The 22951-nt window shown below is 42.9% G+C and overlaps 1 protein-coding gene across 9 annotated transcripts in view; it reads left to right on the top strand.

The window, feature by feature from the left end:
* Positions 1-22951, top strand: part of TNC (tenascin C) — an 86643-nt gene that overhangs the window by 45207 nt on the left and 18485 nt on the right. For 3 of the 9 annotated variants that reach the window (XM_083597119.1, XM_083597120.1, XM_083597123.1), the window contains 8 exons: positions 1214-1477; positions 8472-8744; positions 9677-9949; positions 11806-12081; positions 13596-13871; positions 15055-15327; positions 19028-19300; positions 22507-22629. In XM_083597119.1, coding sequence (XP_083453245.1) covers positions 1214-1477; positions 8472-8744; positions 9677-9949; positions 11806-12081; positions 13596-13871; positions 15055-15327; positions 19028-19300; positions 22507-22629 — 2031 coding nt within the window. The remainder of the gene's footprint in view (positions 1-1213; positions 1478-8471; positions 8745-9676; positions 9950-11805; positions 12082-13595; positions 13872-15054; positions 15328-19027; positions 19301-22506; positions 22630-22951) is intronic. The other 6 variants (XM_083597122.1, XM_083597127.1, XM_083597124.1 and 3 more) reach the window with 4 other exon arrangements.

Genomic DNA, 22951 nt, shown 5'->3' with positions numbered 1-22951 from the left:
ACAAACTTGACATGAGCCAACAGTGTGACGCGGCAGCTAAAAAAGCCAATGCAATTCTGGGCTGCATCAATAGGAGTATAGCATCTAGATCAAGGGAAGTAATAGTGCCACTGTATTCTGCTCTGGTCAGACCTCACCTAGAGTACTGTGTCCAGTTCTGGGCACCACAGTTCAAGAAGGACACTGACAAACTGGAACGTGTCCAGAGGAGGGCAACCAAAATGGTCAAAGGCCTGGAAACGATGCCTTATGAGGAACGGCTAAGGGAGCTGGGCATGTTTAGCCTGGAGAAGAGGAGGTTAAGGGGTGATATGATAGCCATGTTCAAATATATAAAAGGATGTCACATAGAGGAGGGAGAAAGCTTGTTTTCTGCTGCTCCAGAGAAGCGGACACGGAGCAATGGATCCAAACTACAAGAAAGAAGATTCCACCTAAACATTAGGAAGAACTTCCTGACAGTAAGAGCTGTTCGACAGTGGAATTTGCTGCCAAGGAGTGTGGTGGAGTCTCCTTCTTTGGAGGTCTTTAAGCAGAGGCTTGACAACCATATGTCAGGAGTGCTCTGATGGTGTTTCCTGCTTGGCAGGGGGTTGGACTCGGTGGCCCTTGTGGTCTCTTCCAACTCTATGATTCTATGATTCTAATGTGTTTAAGGGTACAGTATGGTCACATTAGCTGCTTAAAATGCACTGAGGTCATTTTGCCCTTGCTGCAATTCAAACGTTGGTGACATGGCTGAGATGGCAATGAGGGGGGTGGCAAAACCTGTCCCCCCAGGGGATCACTGCATGGGCCTGGATACCTGGCCACAATGCTGCCCACCACAGAAGATGTGCGGACTTGTACCATACTGTTCACTTTGGGGGGGTATCTGTACCCAACATGCATTACATTTTTTGCTTCCACACCCCTGCAACCCCCACAACCCTTTTGCAACCCTTTCAGTAATATAGGAGGAAACATTTCTTAAGCAATACAGTACCAAATGTTTGGGAATCTTCCAATAACAGTTCTCAGTAGAAGGAGACTCAACCTCTCTCTGCACTTTTTACACAGCTTGTAGTCCAGAAGAACAGGATCAACAGAATATACTGCTCCAGCTCCACCCAAACACAACTGTTCATTAACTGAGCCTTGTTAAATAGATTGATCTACATGGCCCAAAATGGTCCCTCAACTCTACAATTCTCTTATTTCTCTTTGCACACAGATCTGGATCGTCCCAAGGACTTGGAAATCACTGATCCTACCGAGACAACTCTCACTTTGCGGTGGAAAATACCCCGGGCTAAAATTGATCGCTATCGCCTTACTTACATGACCCCTGATGGGAGGAAGAATGAAATGGAGATTCCTGCCGATAGCACGTCTCACATCCTAAGGTCCCTAGATGCTGGGACAGAGTACACCATCAACCTTGTGGCAGAGAAGGGCAGGCACAAGAGCAAGCCTGCAACAGTGGTTGGCTCTACTGGTACGTGCCTTGTGTTTGCATCTCCCCAAATAGGTTCTTGGATTGCACAATGGTTTACAGCCCATGGCTGAGGGCCTGAAGCCAATAGCCCCTTGTACACTGACCCTTTGGCTCTGACCCTTCAGTTCATGCCTCCAACCAAATTGTAGGCTTAAATTGCTGTGGGGTGTGGGTACAGCAAAAAAAAAAAAAAAAAAGACAGGCAGCCCATAATATACCTTTTCTGTCATCAGCCCCACTTCCCTCTTGCTCCAGCTTATGTTTGCATCATTTTAATGTTTCAAGAGTTCCAGTGGGCAGGCACATGAGCAGCAAATGTGCTATGCCCCCAAAGATGAGCCCTGTAATATGCCTCTTTTGCCAAGGATGGAACCAGGACACTGTGCGGTTATTTGCATGGCGATTCAAGCTGCGACATTAAATAGTCTTCTAGATTGACTTGGGACAGGTTAGGGACACTGAACTTAGCCCTATTCACACCTTAAATTTAAAGCACTATGATACAACTTTAAATAGCCAATTTAAAAACAATCCTGGAACTGTAATTCATTATGGGTGCTGACATTTCTTAGGAGACCCCCCGTCCCCTTGCAGAGCTACAGTTTCTAGAGTGGTCTAACAATCAACCTCTCTTCACCGGGAAGTCTGGGACTGGTAGCTTTGGGGGAAGCTATGACTGTTTAACATGGTGCTATAGTGCTCTAAATGTATGGTGTGAATATGGCCCTTGTCATGCAAAAGCTCATTCACTGGGAGAGAAACCATCAAAGGCACAAGCTTACATCTGATTAATGTTTGCAGCCATAAATATGATAACAGCATCTTCTTTCTAGGAAAGAACTTTTCAGGAATGAGTTTCCCAGCCAGCCACTCCAAGTCTTTAGCTCCAGTTTTGGTGGTCTGTGCGGCTAAAGAAGTAACAAGATCAAAGTTTCCTTCTGTACATATTTACAAGATGTGCATTGATATTCAGATTAGTGTCTGGATGTTAATGAAATCCCCATTGTTCCTTTTATGTTTCAGCAATAAAAAATAGAGTTCTTTGATGGTGGGGGACTGGCATGGGCAGCTCATTAACACCATATGGAAGGTTTTTTCTTCACCTCTATAGTCCCATCTGGTTTTGAGAACCCAGGACAGTGAAATGCAGATGTTCCCCAAATTAGCACATGCTCCAGATTTCCCCCATTTAGGTATTGAGTACTTAGGGACCACAAGGAAGGGAAAGGGCTTTCTTCTAGATTCTCATATCCAATACTGATCATTTGAAAATTTCAAGGCAGACAGTTTCTTTTAACCATCTGCCAAGGCAAAATTCTAAAAAATGCACATGCTATAAATAACTGGAATCTCTCTGCCTGAAATAAATTATTGGGTACGTAAAGGTCTATTGTGGAAAGGGATGGTGGGAAGGTATTCATTGCTCTCATCTTGCCTTGTTTTATCTGTCAACTTCTATATGAGGAAGGTCCAGATTCTGAGGGGTATTCCCATTCCTGCTCAGTGGTAGGGCACCTGATTTGCATGCAGAAGACTGTAGATTCAACCCCTGGTGTCTCTAGCTAGGGCTGGGAGAGACTCCTGCCTGAAGTCCTGGACAGCCACTGCCGGTGTAAACTATACCGAGCTAGTTTGAGCAATTGTATAAGGCAGCTTCCTATCTTCCAGGGGAAAGGGCTGTAGCTCTGTGGTAGAGCACATGCTTTGCATGTAGAAATTCCCAGGTTCAATCCCCCAGAATTTCCAGGTAGGGCTATAAGAAACTCTGGCCTGAAACTCTGGAGAACTGTTGCCAGTCAGTGAGTTGTATTGAACTGGGAGCACGCCCATTTAGATCAAGGAATCCAAGTTAGTCATGCTCATTAATTACAGTAGGTCTACTCTGAATAGGACTTACATTGGTCACAACCCTATGTGGACAATACTGAGCTAGATGGGCCAAAGGTCTGACACAGTAAAAGCCAGCTTCCTGTGTTCCATATTCTTCTAGGGATTGTATAAACGAGGTCTGAGCAAAAGTTGTATAAACAAGTGAGCTCAGATGTCCAAATCTGGACATTTCTGGCATCAAAGCCTAAACCCCCTAGGGGTTTCTTGTTTTTTATTTATCAGTGATCGCCAGGCCAGAGTTATTTCTTCCCTACCTACCTCTTCCTGCTGGACAGGGACGCCAACTATAGGGGGCTCTGGGTGCCTGAGCACCCACACTGCAGGGCCCCTGACTCAACTTCCAGTGCCTCATGAAGCACCGGAAGTCATGTCCGAGGCCTCGTGAGACCTCAGAGATGCTTTACTAGGCCTTGTGAAGTCTCAGAACCTGACTTCTGGTGCCACAGGAAGTCGGGTTCTGAGGCCGGGGGATGTGTGTGACGTCATGACATCACATCGCAACGTGACATCATGACGTTACATGCACTGGGCACCCATAACCTGGGGCCCAAGTTGGTTCCGCTGCTGCTAGGGTCCCTCCGTGATAAGTACAGGAGCACTTGCTAGCCACTGTTCTGTCTCCCTCTGCCTCCAAATGAAGTTGCCCTTGTCCCAATATATAAGCACCAGGAGGACCATTCAAACAAGGGCCCGGAAGGATGCTGGGATGTGACTCAGGGAGGTGATTGCTCCCTTATTATATTCCCTTGATTACCTCTAACGTGGGCAAGGAATCTTCCATCCTGAGCCAAATCATACAAGACATGTTGCTTCACCCCTTCTGCTGTTAAATGACACTGAGTCCCTTTGTACTCCTTTAGCATCAGGCAGCTTGAGTAACCCAGGCTTTGCCTTCTGAATTGGCTTCTGTGATTCTTAAGTTGATGTCCCCCAGGAACAACCCATGGAAGCAAAGATGGGGGCAATTTGATAGCATTCCTCCAAAGCAAAACATGAGTGGGCTTTTAGGAGCCGCAGCCGATGTCAGTCACACTCTGGAAAATAAGGAACATGAATAACTTAGGTACATTGATTTTAGTGGCTCTACTCTTAGCAGAACTTAGTTGGATATGTTTTGTGGGATTGGGGTACTAGAAAAAGAAATGGTATGAATAGTTCCAAGGCCCTGATCCAGATTAAGTGAGATGGTCTCAAATCCCACTGTAACAACAGGGATTTAAATTGCATTTCCTCCTTGAAGCTCAGGGTGAAACACATTCCCTGCCCACCAGTGTAGTCTTCACAACATCCCTGTGAGGTAGGGTAGACTTAGCTTCATAGCTGCAGTTTAGGATTTGAAGCTGAGTCTCCCCCACCCTTTTTCTGGCATGCCAATCACTAGGACACACTGATTCTCCTTCTGGTTAACTCCTTCTGCTCAAGGACTGAAGTATAGTTCCATTTGAGACAAAGACAGTCAAAGTTCTACTTGTTTTCATTAACATCGATAAAAATGCTTCATACTCTTCACCTCCTCAGCAGCAGGAAGTTCCTGCTCCATTGTAAAGGGTTGCCTGATTCCTGGGACAAAGAAAACCACTGCATCTAGGCCCTGTGCTAATACTGACTAACAGCCACTTCCTGAGGTTTCAGGTCCATCTCTTTAGGTAGAAAAGAAGACAGATTTACCCCAGTCAGCATCCAAGAAAGCATTCCCATCTGGTATGATTTAGGGAGATAGGAAGCTGCCCTAAAGTGAAGCAGACCATTGGTCCATCTAGCACACTATTGTCCCCAATTGCCTGGTAATAGCTGTCCACTCAGGACACATTCATTGCCCTACCTGGAGATGTTCAGGGTTGAATCTGGGACCTTCTGCATGCAAGGCAGATGTTCTCCCGCTGAGCTATGGCTGAAGTAACAGTGAGGGATCACATTTAAATTCTTTATAGCATTCATATTCTCAATATGAACAATATGAACCATATATAGAAATGGCAGCAGCAGAAGCTTGAGGCTTTGCTTAGAGTATAATAAATAGAGGAATTTCATTTTTGGAAGGAATGTTTATAGCCAGATATCTGTTGTCCATCCAAGAAGCTCTTAACTCAAGACTGTATTTATTCTTTTCTTAATCTACCTGCTATGTCTGGCTACTGTCGCCTCATCTAGGCCTCTATATTTCTCATATTTATTATATTTCTACCCCATTCTTCCTTTTAGAGAGCTCAGAATAGCTACATGTAGCTCTCAGTCCAAGCTCATGCCTGCTTTGCTTTGGCAATGTTATAGAAACAGATCATGCACTGGGTTGTTACTAGGATGGGGAAGAAACTGGATTCAGTTTGCATTTAAAGATAAACCTGCCAAATTCACACTTTCCCAAAAAATTGTGAATTGGAGCACAACCATCAAAATTCATACTGCTCTGAATCTTGTGATGTAGTTCTCCAGCCAAAAAATGTGTACAAAAATGCATATACTAGTATAATGTGTGCAGGAGCATGCATATTAGTGAAAATAACACACAAAAATGCATTATATTAGGAAAATCTGTTTTCTTCATTGTTGAAAGCATGACATTTTACCCATTTAACCACTGTATCCCAGAAAATATGAAATTGCTGTTCACTATGAAAACAGGACTCTCTCCCCTTGCCAATAGAAGACAACTAATATGGAGATATAGGGAACACTATCTACTCCCTTCCTTGAAAACATAGGAGTCAACTCCTAGGGGCTGTGGGGGCTTTGGCCCCTACAATAAAATATTTGAGGGGGCTGGGCCCCCACAAAGTTGATGGGCATTCCCATTCAAATGGCGTGTATGCACTGTGTCATGTGGTCGATTATGTGGGGTGGGGCTTACCAGCGCCCCCACAATATTTTATTCAAGTTGGCACTCCCACTTGAAAAAAGAGGGAATCAACAGAGAATGGTCCACTTATTGCACTGCTATGCAGATAACAGGGGTGTGCGCTGACCACAAGGTTCTGTTCGTACCACAGTCTGGCATGTTGGCAAACAAACAACCACAAACACTGGCATTGGTTCAAGTTCTACCCCCAGAGCAGGAGAAAACAAGCTTGCACCATCTTCCATGTGACAGCCCTTTAGATATTTGAAGATGGCTATCATATCTCCTCTCAGCCTCCTCTTTTCCAAGCTAGATATACCTAGCTCCTTCAGCCATTCCTTATAAGGCTTGACTTCTAGACCCTTGATTATCTTGCTTGCCCTTCTCTGCACACATTCCAGCTTGTTAACATCCTTCTTAAATTGTGGTGTCCGGAACTGGACACAATATTCCAGGTGTGGTCTGACCAAGGCAGAATAGGCCGTTCCCTTGATCCGGACCCTATACTTCTGTTGATGCAGCCTAGAATGGCATTCACTTTTTTTTACTGCTGCATCACACTGTTGACTCATGTTAACAGTGTTCCACCAAGACCCCTAGATCCTTTTTACATGTACTGCTAGTAAGCCAGATGTCCCCTTATTTACTTATTTTCCAGTACTGCACATATATGTGGTTGCACATGAGTCAATTTCATGTAAGTGTGGGGACTCCTGTACATTTATTTTTGAGACACAAATAAGCATTTATCATATTTACTTGAATTTAATACGCACCTTTTTTGGTCAAATTAAGTCAAGAAAATTAGGGTGTGGATTAGATTTGATGGTGCATTAGATTTGATTGCAAGCTTGAAAAACACCACTGACATAACATTTACTTTTTTGGTTTCAAGGTTTTGAAAACTGAGGTGTGCATTGGATTTGATTGTGCATAAGATTTGCATAAATATGGTACTGTAAATGCTTTTTAAAAGGTTTTTAAACTGCAGATAAATGCAGAAATGGAATGAAACAGATTTATGGGTGAAACACATGAATAGATGCATATCTGAAACAGATAGGTTCACCCTTCCATAATCAGATGCCAGTGTTGAACTGGGAATGTACATTTGCCAAAGCATCTTGCCTCACCTTGAAATGCTTGGAATTCCCTTTCCCTTTCCCTAGTTGGGTTGCCTCATTTCCCTCTCTGCTGGAGACAGGGAATGAACAGAAATAATGATCAGGGCTGATGCTGTCAGTTGGCACAGTGAGGCATTGGCTGAGGACCCACACTCCAGTAGTGGGTCCACTGACAAGCCCCACCCTCAGACTTGCTTGTTATCTTCACTGTTGTAATCTGCTTGTTTAACCACCTCTTTTTCTGGCTCAAACCACAGTGGTGGTGGTGAGAAGGAGCAACAGATGCCACTGTCTGCTTGCTCATTGGCTTGCCACCTGTCAAACAAGCAGGTGGTACTAATGATGAAGTAGTAGAGCAGCTGGTGGGAATAAAGGACCTGCATCCAAGTAAATTTTACTCAGAACAGACCCATTGAAATTAATGTGCCTAATGTTTGTCATCTCCATTGATTTTAATGGATACTCTGAATATGACTAACATGGGACACAACCCACAGTGAGAAGGCAGAGTCAGTGAGTAAAGGAAAGGCATGGAGGGTGGCTGGCCAAAGGGCCCTCCAAAAGCTGGAGCAAGCACTGAAGGTAATTTCTCTTCAAAGAATACACAATATCCAGTGGGTGCCATTAGCATGGAAGGTCTTCCCATCCACCACCTGCACTCTCAATTTACTTCATTCGTTACTGCATTCCTGTAATAGCTTTGGGGGAGCAAATATTGAATTGTTAATGGTTTACTGTAAAGCAGCAGACTGTATGTGTGTGTCTTGCAAAATGAATTTCAGATGGAAATCAGTCCCTGAATTGCCTTTTTAGATCCCACAGCTTAATATTATTGCTTGCTAGAAAGCTATAGCTTTACTGAGGCTATCAAGGTTTATGGGTGGCTTCGCTGATGTCTGCTTCCTCAGCTGTGTTCCTGAATCTCCTTTGGAAATCTTATCCCCAGGTTGTCTCCTAGGACATATAGCTCTTGAAGTGTGTGTATAAGTGAAAGGGAGATGGGCTCATAAATACGTAACCAGGTAAAAATGGAACTCATTATCATGAAAGCTTTGAGACAGGCGGTACCTCATCACTCCTTTGCTTGCTTTCTTTGACCTTCAAATCTGATTAACCAATTTGGCTCTCTGTCCTTTACATCTAGAAAAAGAGCCTGAGCTGGGGAATTTATCAGTCTCAGAGGTTCACTGGGATGGATTCCAGCTCACCTGGACGGCTGGAGAAGGGGCCTTTGAGAACTTTGTCATGCAGGTGCAGGAGCCAAACCAGCCAGAAAATGGACATAATATCACCATCCCAGGCTATTTGCGATTTGCGAATCTTACTGGCCTCCTGCCAAGCACTCTTTACACTATCACTCTCTATGGTGTGACTCGGGGCTACAGAACAAAGCCCCTTTCAGTTGAATCCATGACAGGTATCTTCTTCTCTTTTTTTGCATCTGCTCACCTGTTTCAGCCACCATTTCTTGCTTCCTTCCTTCCTTCCTTTGCAGAAAGAGAGAGAATGGCATCTGCTCAACCCTGCATTGTTTCCCTCCCTCCCTAATGACGAGCAAATCTCCTGTAGGTTGACTATTTCATTTCATGGTAACCTGTGGAACCACTTTCTGGAGAGCTACCAATTGACATGCTACTTGCTTCCCTGCTATTTTCATCTAAAAAACAGAGACAGGGGTTTATCAGTTGTGATGCTTTCCTTATTTGAAGAACATCCCTAGCAGAATATTGAGGAACTGAGTGAAAGGAACTGAGGCTTGGCTGTAGATTAAAGTAATCTTCCAGCATGAAAACCATAGTCCTAAATCTATGCTCAAAGGCACTTTCCTCTGCATTTAATTTCTTTTATAATCATCTGTATTCTGAAGATCTCCAGGCAGCATAATATGCCTCTTCTTCCCCTCCATATGCTATCAGCTCAGTACAGTATTTACAAAGTTTCTTTGCAAGTCTTTCAAAAATGTGCAGCTATTTCCTGAGAGTTTTCTCCCAGCTTAGTTGTGTGTGTGTGTGTGTGTGTGAGAGAGAGAGAGAGAGAGAGAGAGAGAGAGAGATCTAACGGATATTATTGCAACTTTCCCCTCTAGAAGTGTGCATAGGAGAAGTCTCAAAATCATTCCTAGGGAGCTGCTCTGCATTCTGGTTCTACGCATGGGGGCCTTGATTATCTTCGACATCTATTTTGCATTGGCTTTTAGCTTCTTTCCTTATTTGCTTGCTTGAGCTGGTCTCTCCCCCATTTCATCTCCTGCATTGTTCAGCTCGGGACTTGAAGTCAAATAGAACAGACTTTGAACTTCCAGTTAAAATCAAAATTAAAATCAAATTCAATGTTGTTTCCCTTCTTCAGCGATGAAGCCCGAAGTCAGCAACTTAACAGTTTGGGGCATCACCCCTGAAGGCTTCAATCTCTCCTGGATCACCACCAAAGGAAACTTCGAGAGCTTTATCATTGAAATTATTGATTCCAACAGGTTGCTGGAACCCATGGAATACAACATCTCAGGCCATTTAAAGGCTGCTCATATCTCAGGGCTGTCCCCTAAAACTAATTTCATTATCTACCTCTATGGAGTTACTCGTGGTTTCCGTACTCAGGCATTAAGCACTACAGCTACTACAGGTATATGATCCTACCTCATGTGTATCATGTGTTATTCAGTTTCCTTTTCAAGACCGTCCTTAACCTCAGCACCATTTACTCTTTCACACTTCCTATTGCCTTCTGGGGAATTGCAGAAATGGACAACCAAAATTGTAAGTGTGCTGAAGTGTTCCCTTACATGAAAAGATATTTGGAGCTTTTTTCATGGGCTTTTTTTTTTGGTAGGGAGAAGGGGCAATAAAGAGGAAAATTAACTATTTGTGTATGCCACTTTTAAAGTCATTGTTTAACTATGAAAGAGGTAACGATGACCACCAACTAGGATGGCTTTAAAAGAAGAGTACACAAATTCATGGAGGGTAAGACTATCATGAGGCACAATGGCCAAGTTCTCCCTCTAGTCTGTATGCCTCTGAATACCAGTCGTGGGGAATCACAGATTGTGTTAACAAGATGGTGGACTATGGTAGGCCTTTGGCTTTAATCCAATAGAACTCTTCTTACAATTTTGTAACAAAGATAAGTTTTTCTTCCTCTCTTATAAACGCTGAAAGTAGGGGTTATCTGGTGAAGATGGCTGGTGGCAGATTTAGGACCAATAATAATTATTCACTCAATGCCTATTTAAATTATGGGACTTTGCTGTGGTGCAGCAGAGATTTTATTATGTTCCATGAAGAAAAGCAGCCATTTTTTTCTAGAAGTGTAGAACACATCCACTTTAAGGGAAAATGAGAATGGAAATGCTTTTTAGTCCATCACAATATCCTATTTTGATGGACTTGGGAAATTTCTAAGTAGTTTTTTCTAAGGTATATTATACTTTCCATTGATCCTCCAAAGGTTCATAGGGAAGAGAATAGAAAGTCTGCTGAATATATGTAGCCACATCTAGCATCTTCTGTAGCCCCTTGCAGATGTTGGTTATACATGTGAAGAACTTATGAGTGTAACAACAAATCGCTGTTCCCAGGGAACTCTGGGAATTGTATCTCTGTGAAGAACAAGTCTTGGCACCCTTGACGTGTTAAAAATGTGTAGTGCAGGTGGGGCCTTAATCTTAACAATAAAGTCTCCACCCACTAAAAATATGAAGTTATGAAGTTTCCCATTATACATATAATATTATACACATACTATACCCCACCCCCAGATTTACTAAAGATTTAGTGAAGTAACCTGCACATAAATAGGTAGACACAGCAACACACATAACTCTATAAAGCAGTCTCAGCTAGCACAGTCTATGTGGGACTAGTAGTCCAAAAAAACCTGGAGAGCACCATGTTGGTATCAAAATGCATATGTTTCAATATACGTATAAAAGTGTCCAAAGGAAACAGAGTACAGCATGAAGCTTGACATTTTATGGGTATTGTCACAAATATATGCATAAATCTATTTTTAAACATAATTTTGTATATAATTATCCAGACTTTTTTTAAAAAAAACAAAAACAAACCAACAGTGCACATAGTTTAGACAGGAGTAGGTTCTCAATACAAGAGGCAGTTCAATGTGAGAAAAGCCCATGGGTTATATATTCTGTGTATATATATCTCTTTAAAACTGATTCATTTTCCAGTCCTAGTCGTCTCAATGCTACCTACTGCTTTCCTGTCTTTTTGCCATTGTATAAGTTGGACAACCAAAAAGCACCCTTTAAAGGTTGCTTTAAATGTTAGCTCTACTCAGAGTAGACCCAGTGACTAACTTAAGTCCATTAAATTCAGTGGATTTAGCCGGATACAACCCAAAGTTTACAGGTAGGATTCCACCGGGCATGTTTCTTCTGCACCCTTGAGTTCTTCTGTTATTGTATTCCACCTTGGAAGTTTTGCCCATGTTGATTCCAATGTGTTTTTTCCTCATAGTAACTGCACATCTCCTTAGCAAACTCACAGTTTCAGATACTTCCTCTGACAGCCTGTCCCTCATGTGGGAAGCGCAGGACGTTGCCTTTGACCATTTCCTCTTAGATGTTAGAAACACCAACAACCAGTCTCTGGACTCCCAGCAGCACACAGTGCCGGGGGACTCTCGGAGCTTTGTCCTCATCAATCTCAGACCGAACTCTAATTATACCCTCCAGCTTCATGGCTTGGTTGATGGGCAAAGTAGCCAGACCTTGACGACATGGGCTACCACAGGTATATCACCTCCAAGGTTTGCCTTTTCTCTGATTCCTTTTACTCATAAGTGCAGTTTCCCCAAGTATGATATTTTCCTTCCTGTCTTAATTTAGAAAGGGTGCTTATTTCTCAGAACCGGAGTAAACCTGAAAGGAGGACAATATTGTTACAACTGTTGTGTCCCAACAATTAAGGACTTCTCTATATGCACACATGCTAATCTACATCACATATGTGTGTGTATGTGTGTGTGCTACTTACAACATACATATATGCATATATAAATATATGTGTATGTACTTGTTCCAGCAGACATCTTTCTAGAGCATCACTGCATCTGATCTCCCATCACTGACCATCATTGCACTTCTTCTGTCTTTCTTCTTCCTGCCTTGATGTTTTCATCATGAGGCCTTGCTATCCCACAGTTCTTGTCATCCTGAGAGATAGATCTTTGCATGCCACCTTGCTTTATGATGGCACATATCAGTGTTCTGCTGTTGGACCTAGAAGACACCTCAGTTACTTATATTTTCAGTATTGCAATGTATCAACCAAAGAGAGGTGGGAAGCTGCATGGTTGGTACCAATACCATTATACATATCAAGTGTCTCATCTGCCTGGCATCTCTGCATATATTATTATGCCAAGTCAATAGTTGGAATGGAAAAGCAAAGCCCATCTCTTTCTTGAGCTTCCAGCCCAAGAGTACAGTCACTTCTACCAATCATCCTTGATTGGGGTTAGGATGATAACATACCTTCCACAAGATACCAGCGTGTTTTGCTAACAAAGGCACCTCCAGGGTAACCAAGATCCTACTGTATGTCTTGCCTGACAGGATTCTTTCATTTTGCATTGCATGCAGGAGCTTTTAAGTTCCAAGGGCTATGCCTGATCTGACCGGGAAAGCATGCTTTGACAATGTCCAAGTGGTGGAGAAATGTTGGGGAAACTATTTCAAGCTTGCATGTTAAGTCTGGTGGTGCTATATCTGTCTTCTGTGTTGCTGTGCATTCCACCATCTTCAGGTGATCATGAGATCACATTGAGCTTGTTTCTTTAAAGGCACATGAGCATTACAAAACCATGCCAACACTGCTTTGTCACCATATGGCAGCATGAGGGCAGTCCTAGCATGAGTCCTTAATTGGGGTCAGTTAGGTTTCACACATGCAGTAAGCAGTGCTGAGGCAAGCACAGCTTCTTGGGAGCTGGTGCCTGCTTCAGTTCTGCTTTGGTTCCTGCTCCCACCCATTTTTCTCCCTTCCATTCCTGAGGCAAAAAATAAAACATCTTACCTTGGGGAAAGAGAAGGGAGACTTATTGGGGGGCTCTCCTAGATGAACAGACCATCCATTGATGCAAGTTATGTCATTTTTATACTCTGGACTTAGTGGTTTTGTGCCAGGGGTGGGGAACATCACATGTTGTTGATTAAGTGATGCACCTTCTGTTTTCTCTGCCACCACATGGCTGCCAACCAGTAATGCTTTTCTCTTTCCGCTTTTTGTGTTCCCTTTTTCTTCAGAGGTCAAACCACAGCTGGGCATGCTTACACTCACAAAAGCTAAGGCCAACACATTCAACCTCTCCTGGATCACAAGAGATGGGCCTTTTGCAAAGTTGGCTGTAAATGTTAGAGATTCCCATTTGTTCCAGGAGTCTCAGAAGCTTTCGGTGTCAGGAGAGGCTCATGACACTCTCGTCTCAGGCTCAGTAGATTATACTGATTATGACATTAACATTCAGGGCACAACAACAGGCGGGAGACACACTGAGTCTCTCATCTCTTTGTTGATGACAGGTACCCATTTAAAAGACATTGGGTGTTTGTTCCCCCCACCTCTTCCATTCCCCTCCTATTTGGATTAAATGAATTGGCAATTATGATTGCGGCATTTTCACCATGTACTGCCTATCCCATATCTAAGAATGTTGATGGATTACAGCTTTGTGGAGCAAAGTTGATTGACTTTCAATTGAGGGTTGCCTGTTTGTTTGTTTTAAACCAAACAGTAGTAGGCAATGGACAATACTAAATTTATATTACTATGTGTCTGGAGAAGAAAACATTGACAGTTAATATGATCTCCATCTTTGTGTAATTGTAGTCATGAGATCTTGGACTGCCTTGGAAGGTGGTAAATTCTCCTTTGCCAGAGGTTTTAGACAGATATTGTTGGGCTCAAATTGCCATCAATCCCAGCCAACATGGCCAATTGTCAGGGATGATGTCTAACAACATCTAAAGAGTGACAGGTTCTCTGCTGCTATACACAATTACTTGGAAACAAGTTCCATTGACCACACTGAGACTTACTTCTGAGTAAACACACTGAAGTTTGTCTACCACCCTCATAGATCAGCATTTCCCAAACTTGTATCTCCAGCTGTTTTTGGACTACAACTCTCATCATCCCCAGCTAGCAGGACCAGTGGTCAGGGATGGTGGGAATTGTAGTCCAAAAACAGCTGGAGACCCAAGTATGGGAAACACGGCTTAGAAGGCCATAGATCTTAGAAGGCACTGAAGCAGAGCTTCCACACTCTTGGTTATGACTAGGACAGGTCCATGCAGGTATTGATGGGTCTTCTAATAACCTGGTCTCAAACTGCAGCATAACCCTTTATGCAGCTAACATAGACCACATCATGAAGCTTGACTGTGCTATCCATGGAGATATTGGATTGTACCCAAACTAAGTTCTCTTCAGAGTAGACCCAAATTATTCAGTTCATTGATTTCAACAGGTCTATACTGAGTAGGACTGGCATTGGATACAGCCCACTGAGTGATTGATATGCATGTATGAATCTACCTCGAAAACTATATACAATTATTTCACCATTAATACTACACAGTAATAGTTGCTAGTTTCCCCTGCTGTCCCATGGAGACCTGTGGTTTATATCAAGTTACACACACTGTCTTATCTAACTCTTTTTTTTTTCTCCTTTGTGTTTTTCACACCTTCCCCTTCTTTCAGAGCCTTTGCCCCCACTGGAAAACCTCACTGTCTCAGGCATTAATCCATATGGCTTTACAGTGTCCTGGATGGCATCAGAGAATGCCTTTGACAGCTTTCTAATAATCGTGGTGGATTCTGGCAAACTGCTGGACCCCCAGGAGTTCCTCCTCTCAGGAGCCCAGCGTCAGCTGACACTTAGAGGTCTCATAACTGGCATTGGCTATGAGGTTGTGCTTTACGGTTTTGCTCATGGTCGCCAAACTAGGCCCTTAAGTGTTGTTGCTCTAACAGGTATTTTAATGCAACTGGAATGTTCTCTACCTCTAATGCACACTTTCTTCATCCTTCCTCTGGACACTTTTTTTTTTAATGCCTCATTTGGTGACAAACCATGGTTTCCCTCATCACTAGCTACTGACACATCCACTAACATGACTCCCATACTTCTCTTTCTTGGATGCCCTATTTTCCCTGTCTCTTGGAGAACCAAACTCAGAGAACCAACAGATGTTGATTTGTTCAGATGTCTTTGAACCCCTATCCAAAGGGGGAGTTTCAATGTATCTTCATTGATTGAATCTTTGTTTATACATTCTACTTCTCTTCCCTTGTTTATTTATTCTACTTTTGGAAAAGCAGATTGCATGAGGTACACAGCAAGAGAAGAATTCTCCCATCCAAACACTGATCAGGCTCACAGATATGGTTAACTTCAAGAAAACTTGCGCTTTCAAGAACTCCATGAATGTTAAACTCCCTATGGGCAAGGTCATTCTGCAAAATGATGGCAGGGACAATACCAGCAGTGAACATTATGGCCCGCCAAGTATTCTGAAGGGTACCCCACATCTAAACCCATCAATATATCCATTTAACTAAACTTAGCCCCACCACCATATTGTCTCCATTGGAAAGCTTTGAACAAGGATTTAAATCCGTGTTAGGAACTTACTTCTGAAGGAAGAATAATCTTAATGCTTGGAACATTTTTCAGTAGTACTCCAGGACTCCTTAAAACACCTCTTCTCCATGATAGTCTGATCTATTTTCTTCATACAAGAGGATCTGCAATGATGGCAAATATGATCTAAGTTTGCATACACAGCTGAGCTTTCATATTCCTTGTAAGCCAAGGCATCCAGCTTCATTGGAATCCTATTGGGAAAGATTTTACTTAGTTGATTAATATATTGCCTTTCTTCCATAGAACTCAACGCAGCACAGCGTACATAGGATTCCTAGGCAATCTTCCATCTAGGCACTAAATAGACCTAGACTGGTTTTGAGCTGCAGCCATGTTGTTGTAGCTTGTGCCTTCACACTCAAGTAGCGAACTCCTAGTTCAAGGGTATGATCTAGCCCTCTATAAATAATTTGTCCTGCCCTCTGAAGACCAATGGCCAAAAGAAAAGGAATAGAAGTAGACACAGCACTGGGATGGGTGGAGATGCTTCCCTACCATCACATTGATCATTTAATGGATAGACAGGAGTAATATTCCCTCTCTTCAGCTGATCTGCTTTGGTCAGCTGATGAGGAGTTTGTCTGCTTGTGTATGTCCTTTGTATGTGCATGTGAGAGTGTGTGGGGATCATACCCATCACTGCATTGCCCCAACAACCTTAGTCTGCACTTAGCCAGCACCCACCTGCCTATCTTCTTTCTTGCAATCAGTCCAGGGGGTTTCAGTATTTTAGCCTTAGTGTTGCCCCTTGTATAACCCTGCAGGAAGCTCTTGACTTTCCTACTCTCTCTCTCTCTCTCTCTCTCTCTCTCTGTGTGTGTGTGTGTTTAATCCTTTTAAAAAATCACCATATTAATTCAATTCCTAGCCAAGAAATTAAGGATTTTTCCAATGCTTAGCAGCATTATTTGACATCCACCCGTATTTACTTGTAGCCTTTCTGTTCTCTCTCTCCATCTCTCTTTCATTATCTCAGAATATCTTGCTAAGTAAACACAGCTCTGGAAGGTGGAAGAAAATTTATGCTACAGCAATCTTGGTAGCTTTTGAAGCATGCATGGTTAAACAGTGATACAGCTTTATTTAGTTCCTTCCACCTGTAAAAGTGCAACAAGTGCACTGCTGCATCAGACCAAAAGTCCATATAGCCAAGTTATCTCTTTCCACTAGCCAGCCACATGGGCTTGGGAACTATGATGTCCCCAGAGGAACTAATTCCAGTTCACATATGTCCCTTTACAAAATGAGCTGGTTCAGTTCATGTTCAGTTCACAGTTCCATCTAAGTTCATTCAAAGTAACCCTCAGCAAAAAAGAGAAAAAATCAGCATTCCCAAGCTGCTGAACTGAATATATTTAAGACTAAGAAGACATCAGAACACACACACAGTAGACTGTGAGTTCTTTGGTTTATTTACCCCAATTGTTTAAAGGCCCAAAGAGTAAATAAACAAACAAAACCCACATGTAAGAAAATAAATCTGAAGAAGAACTAGAAATTGTTCAAAGTTTCTTCCCCCAAATGAACTTAATTCATGTTTAGTTCACCTGGCATTTTTGAAGACCACTTTTAGGTGTGGTTCAGAAGGGTTTTTTCTAACAAGTTCAGTGAAACCAAACTACTTAAACCAAACTAGTTCACTGCAAACATGTGAGCTGCCTATGTACCTGGAAGGTTAGTTTGTGATGGCCTGACCCAGTTCAAATTTTGGCACCAGGGAGGGAAGGATATGCTACAGCCAGATAAGAGCTTTTTCACCTGGGACTATGCTCATCTTGAGATCCAGATGCTCATTACAAGCTGGGCACATGCATAATATGAACCTAGTATTCCAGTGAAATCACTAATCAAATTGCTTCAGTCAGGTGTCAAACATGCACCATGTGAATCAGATTTGTCTGAAGAGGTGCTACATAGTAGAGAGCAAAAATTTATTCTCATCTGCTTCAGAGAAAAGAACTAGAACTTTGCGCTTAAGTTACAGGAGATCAGGTTTCAGATAAGCAATAAGAAAACATCTTGCTAGGGAAAAGCAGCTCAACAATAGAACCACCTACCTAGGGAATTGGTTAGGCTCTCCCTCAGTCGAGAGTCATCTGCTCAGGGATGAAAAACCTCTGCCCCTCCAAATGTTATTAGACTTCAGCTCCCATTTTTCCCATACAGCATGGCCAGCAGGGAATAGTAGCCCAACAACATCAGAGGGCTGCAGAAGCTCCCCACTCCTGCCCTACATTTTCTGTATGGATAGGGCAGAAGGGGTGGTTCAGTAAGACAGTGCCCCAGCACCCTCAGCTATCCCCACCTGCCTGCCTTCTTGCTTATTACCATTCTCAGTGTTAGCCTTGCAGAACTCAGCAGTGAGGAGGTTGGGAACAAAACTGAAATAAGTTGACTCAGAGTATCATTGGCTTCACCTCCACCTACTGATAGCCTCCTCTTCTTCTGTGCCACCAGCCACCACCGGATCAGGGGAGCTGGACTAAAGGGGCTACAAACTTACTTTAATTTGTGAACTGGAAGAATAGGTTGTTTTGTTCAAAGGCGTGCTTTGATGTGAACCCGGGAAAATGACAATGTTCAGATAATTTACAGTGGCTTTGCTTTTAATGACCTTCTTTTAAAAAATGAGCAGAAAAATAGGAGATTCTGATGGAAGACAGAGAACGAATGAACATCAGGCTTACTACCAGCATGTTTTAATATTGCATGGCAGGGGGAGATGGTGAGTGATTATGCCGTGCTGCTTTGGGGGTCCTTGAAGAGTGATCGCACCTACACCCACATATTTTGATAAGAATGTGTCTTGCTCATAATCTCTGAATGCATTCCCCCCCTTTTTTTGGATAGCGGATTCTTTCCACTTCTTTGAATTTGTGACGGGAACATTTACATCATACGCTAATCTGACTTGGGGCAAATCTCCTTGGAGTCTCCTCCTTTTTCTTCTTTTAAAGGAAATTAAAAATCTTATTTCTCCCTCTCCTGCTTTCTTTCTTTCTCTTTCTCTCCCTCTTGCACTTTCAGAAGCAGAACCTGAAGTGGACAACCTTCTGGTGTCAGATGCAACCCCTGATGGCTTTCGTCTGTCTTGGACGGCAGATGATGGAGCCTTTGACAGTTTTGTTCTTAAAATAAGGGACACCAATATGGTATCAGACCCTCTGGAACTAATTGTACCAGGCCATGAACGCACCCAAGATATAATAGGGCTGAAAGAAGGCACAGGATATTACATTGATCTCTATGGAGTTACCAGTGGACAACGTTCCCAACCTGTAAATACAATCGCTACAACAGGTATTGTTTGGATAAAGTGTGGCAAGGATGAGAAAGGCATGATCCACTCACCTGCATATGTGTGCATGTGTCTTTCACATCTGTACCTTTCTTCTTGACATGCTACATTTCCATATGCAGGGTCTTGTTTCTTTATTTTTTAAGGTGAAGGAACATCCCATCATGTGAGCCCAACTGTCCTTCTGAACTAAGGAGTATTATCCAGTGTTAGTCCTACTCAAAGCAGAGGCTTTGGAACTGATGGACATGACTAATTTAAGTACATTAATTCCAAAGGATAAAATTTAGCTGCAAGCAATGCTAGCTTTTCATACCATAAAAAATTGGAAAGTACAAAAATGGGGGTAACGTCTGTGGAATCCATGTTGGAACATGCATCCATCACTGGTCAGTAGGTCTTCACACAGACCAACTCATGCAAAGAGGACAGCTATTTCAAAGTGGCTTTACTTGTTAAGCGTAGGAAACTGTCTTGTACCAATTCAGACCATGGTCCATCTACTTAGTATTGTCTTCACCAGAGTTGAGGAACCTCTGGCTCAGGGGCCACATTTAACCCACCAGGCCTCCCCATTTGAACCACAAGATCATTTTCCTCCAACCATGCCCACTTGGACCACACCTGATGTCATAGGAAGTTCAATCCTGTTTTATCACTCTCTCTCCCCCACTCCATAGGCCAGCTTTTAACAGGTTGGAAGGAACACCTACAAGTCAATCAGTCAATGTTATTATGGTGCAAGGTGACTGACATGTCGGTGCTCCTGCCCACCTGTCAGAGTTGACCCATGGGCTGGAGAGAGAGAAGGATCTGACCTGCTACACCAAAAAGGTTTCACACCCCAGTCTGCATTTATTGGCAGCAGCTATCTGGGGTTTCAGACAAGAGACATTCCAATCCCTACTTGGTGATGCCTTGGATTGAACCTAGATCCTTCTGCATGCAAAGTAAATACTTTGCCACTATGATACAGCTTTTCTCCATGATAAACATCTATTAGCTGTTGCAGTGCCTCCTTCCCACCATCCCTATCATCAGTGACATAATCTTAGTCAGCCCTTTTCAGAATGACTTAGGAGCCCAGGAGTTAATTCTGTAAGTTGGTAACAGGAAAAAGTCCATTAAAATCTCCAACAACATTGCTTATAGTGCAGCAATTCAGAGAGCTTCAAGGAATCGTGGTCCTCATGATGCATGAGTGACATGTAATTAGCTTTTGATTTTATGCTTTCGGTCTGTCAATACACCCAAATTTTGATGCTAATGCAAAAAAGATTTCCCCAAAGGCAAAGAAGGAAACCTGCAACACCTGGAGAGCCATGGGTCCCCCATCCCTGCTGCACTGAGTTTTGGACTGGAAAGGGTAGAACAGGGATAGGTGGATAGATCCAGATGCTGTTGCTCCAACATCCATCAGCCCTTAGGACAGCTTTTTCTTATTCTTTCCTTACAAATCTTGAAATGCCGAAGATGTTTCAGAATTGGGTTTTGTAAGCAAAGTCAAGTTAGGAAAGCACATACATCCTCCAAATTTAGAAGAGGAAAAAATTAGTTGAACTTTAACTTGCATGTCTTATTAGATTATTTTAATGTGATTTGCTTCTGGTATTTGTCTCTTGCTTGCTAATGGACATCTCTTGTGTGGGTTGCTTATTTTTTATTTTTTTCTTCAAAACCCCCCCCCCCTAAGTTGTTTTCATTGCAACTGGGGAAAAATCATCTATTTACAGTTAAAAGGCTGAATGTACATACTGGGCTGCCAGATTTTTTTTTTCTTCTGGGTGTTGGAAAGCTCTTCCATTTTATTTCCCTTTTGCAAATTGACCTGCCAAAAGAAATGTAAGACCCGTAGCAAAAATCTTGACATGAAAACTTGAAAACTTGAACAGCTTTGATTTGCACATGGTTTTATCATTATCTGCAATGAGTATGCAGGGACATTTAACCAAGGGGAAGAGGGCAGGATATACACAAAACTGACAGATTTACACCAGCCACATTTTTTTTTCTATTCAAAGAGTATCTACATCTGATGCCAATCATCAGCATAAACATTATGACAAAAATGCCCCAACAATGCTAGGAAGGCAAAAAGCTGGGAAATAGAAACATAATGACTATATGCCCTGTCCAATCTACATTTCCACTGGAAACTCCTAGGTGTGTGTGCGTGAATGCACAGTCATGACTTACCCCTAATAATCCTGGTAACACTAGTGTGTTGGAGGTGCTGTGAGGTGCCTAGGAGATGCCTTGTCTGCTCACAGAACTACAGTTCTAAAAGTAGTATAGCAATCACTCTTCCTGGGAAAATATGGGTATTGTAGCTCCGTGAAGGGGTCTCCTGGCAACTCCCAGCAGCCTTAACAGACTGCTGTCCCCAGGATTCTTTGGAGGAAACCATGACTGTGTAAAGTGGGATGGTACGTTAATCATCAGATGACACAGTTGGTTAGAGTGTGGTGCTGATAATGCCAAGGATGCAGGTTTGATCCCCATATGGAACACCTGCATGTTCCTGCATTGCAGTGGGTTGGACTAGATGACCCTCAGGGTCCCTTCCAACTCTACAATTCTATGCTTCTATGGTACTGCTTTAAGTGAATACTGCAGATGAGGACTAATTCCAGTTTTGGCCCCCCCTTCCTCCCCATTGAGTTCTATAAAAGGGTAATACTGAAACTAAAGAAGGGAAAGTTGATAGCCAGGCCCTGGAGCATAAATGTGCAGAGGCTTCCCCAATACAAGAGCTCCATGTTCACAACTGAGAACACATGAATCTCTCAGCTAGAGCTATGACACCTGACATACTGTCAAAGACCATGAATGATCCATTTTGAGTGCAGCATTTGCTATCCCGATGTCGTCTCCTGGCAGAAGGTGTCTTGAGATTTGAGCATTACAATTCTTTTTGGGGGGGGGGTCAGGGGGTGGGGACTTGTGTGCAGTGTTGACTACAACTTCAAGATCCTTGTCAAAAACAAAAACTTGGCCATGAAGACAATCATTTGCCTGTGCCAAGTAAAAACGCTTTGTGGTATGAAACTTTCCATTCCAGTCATGACACTGGACCAAATATTTATTGTAGCTCCTGGACTGGAAATCTGAGACCAAGTGTGTGTGTGTTTTTCCCAACCAGCCTGGCTGATGCAACAATTTGTTAACTCCTTCTCTTTGTTTGCCTTACTGTCTGTCTCTTGGTTAGCAATGGGACCTCCCAAAGAAATTACATTCTCTGATATTACGGAAGACTCAGCTGTGGTCAGTTGGACACCCCCACGGACAAGGGTGGACGTCTTCCGGATTACCTATGTTCCAGTTACAGGAGGTAAGGAAGAAGAAGGGTGTATGAACAGGGATGGGCCAGAGGAGGGGAAACAGAGGCCTGGAGGTAGCCAAATGCCTGGCCCTCAGAATCTTCTCAGGCTGCATCTCCCAATCTCCCACCAGCACTTATCTATGCCCTTCATGAATGGTTTTGCCTGACTTAAAAGTGTTCATGAACTGTGATAATTTCTCGTGCTTGCCTGGATGCAGCATAGAGAGAGATGGTATGTGTGTAAGATAAGATTTGCATTCGTTGCTTTGTCTACTTTTGTCTCTGACCCCATCCTCTGCTGGCATGTGCCTTCCCACCCCCCAAGGTTGCC

This window comes from Podarcis filfolensis, assembly GCF_964270895.1.
Source record: "Podarcis filfolensis genome assembly, chromosome: Z".
In the NCBI taxonomy this organism is placed as follows: Eukaryota; Metazoa; Chordata; class Lepidosauria; order Squamata; family Lacertidae; genus Podarcis; species Podarcis filfolensis.
This window is presented reverse-complemented; position numbering and strand designations above follow the sequence as displayed.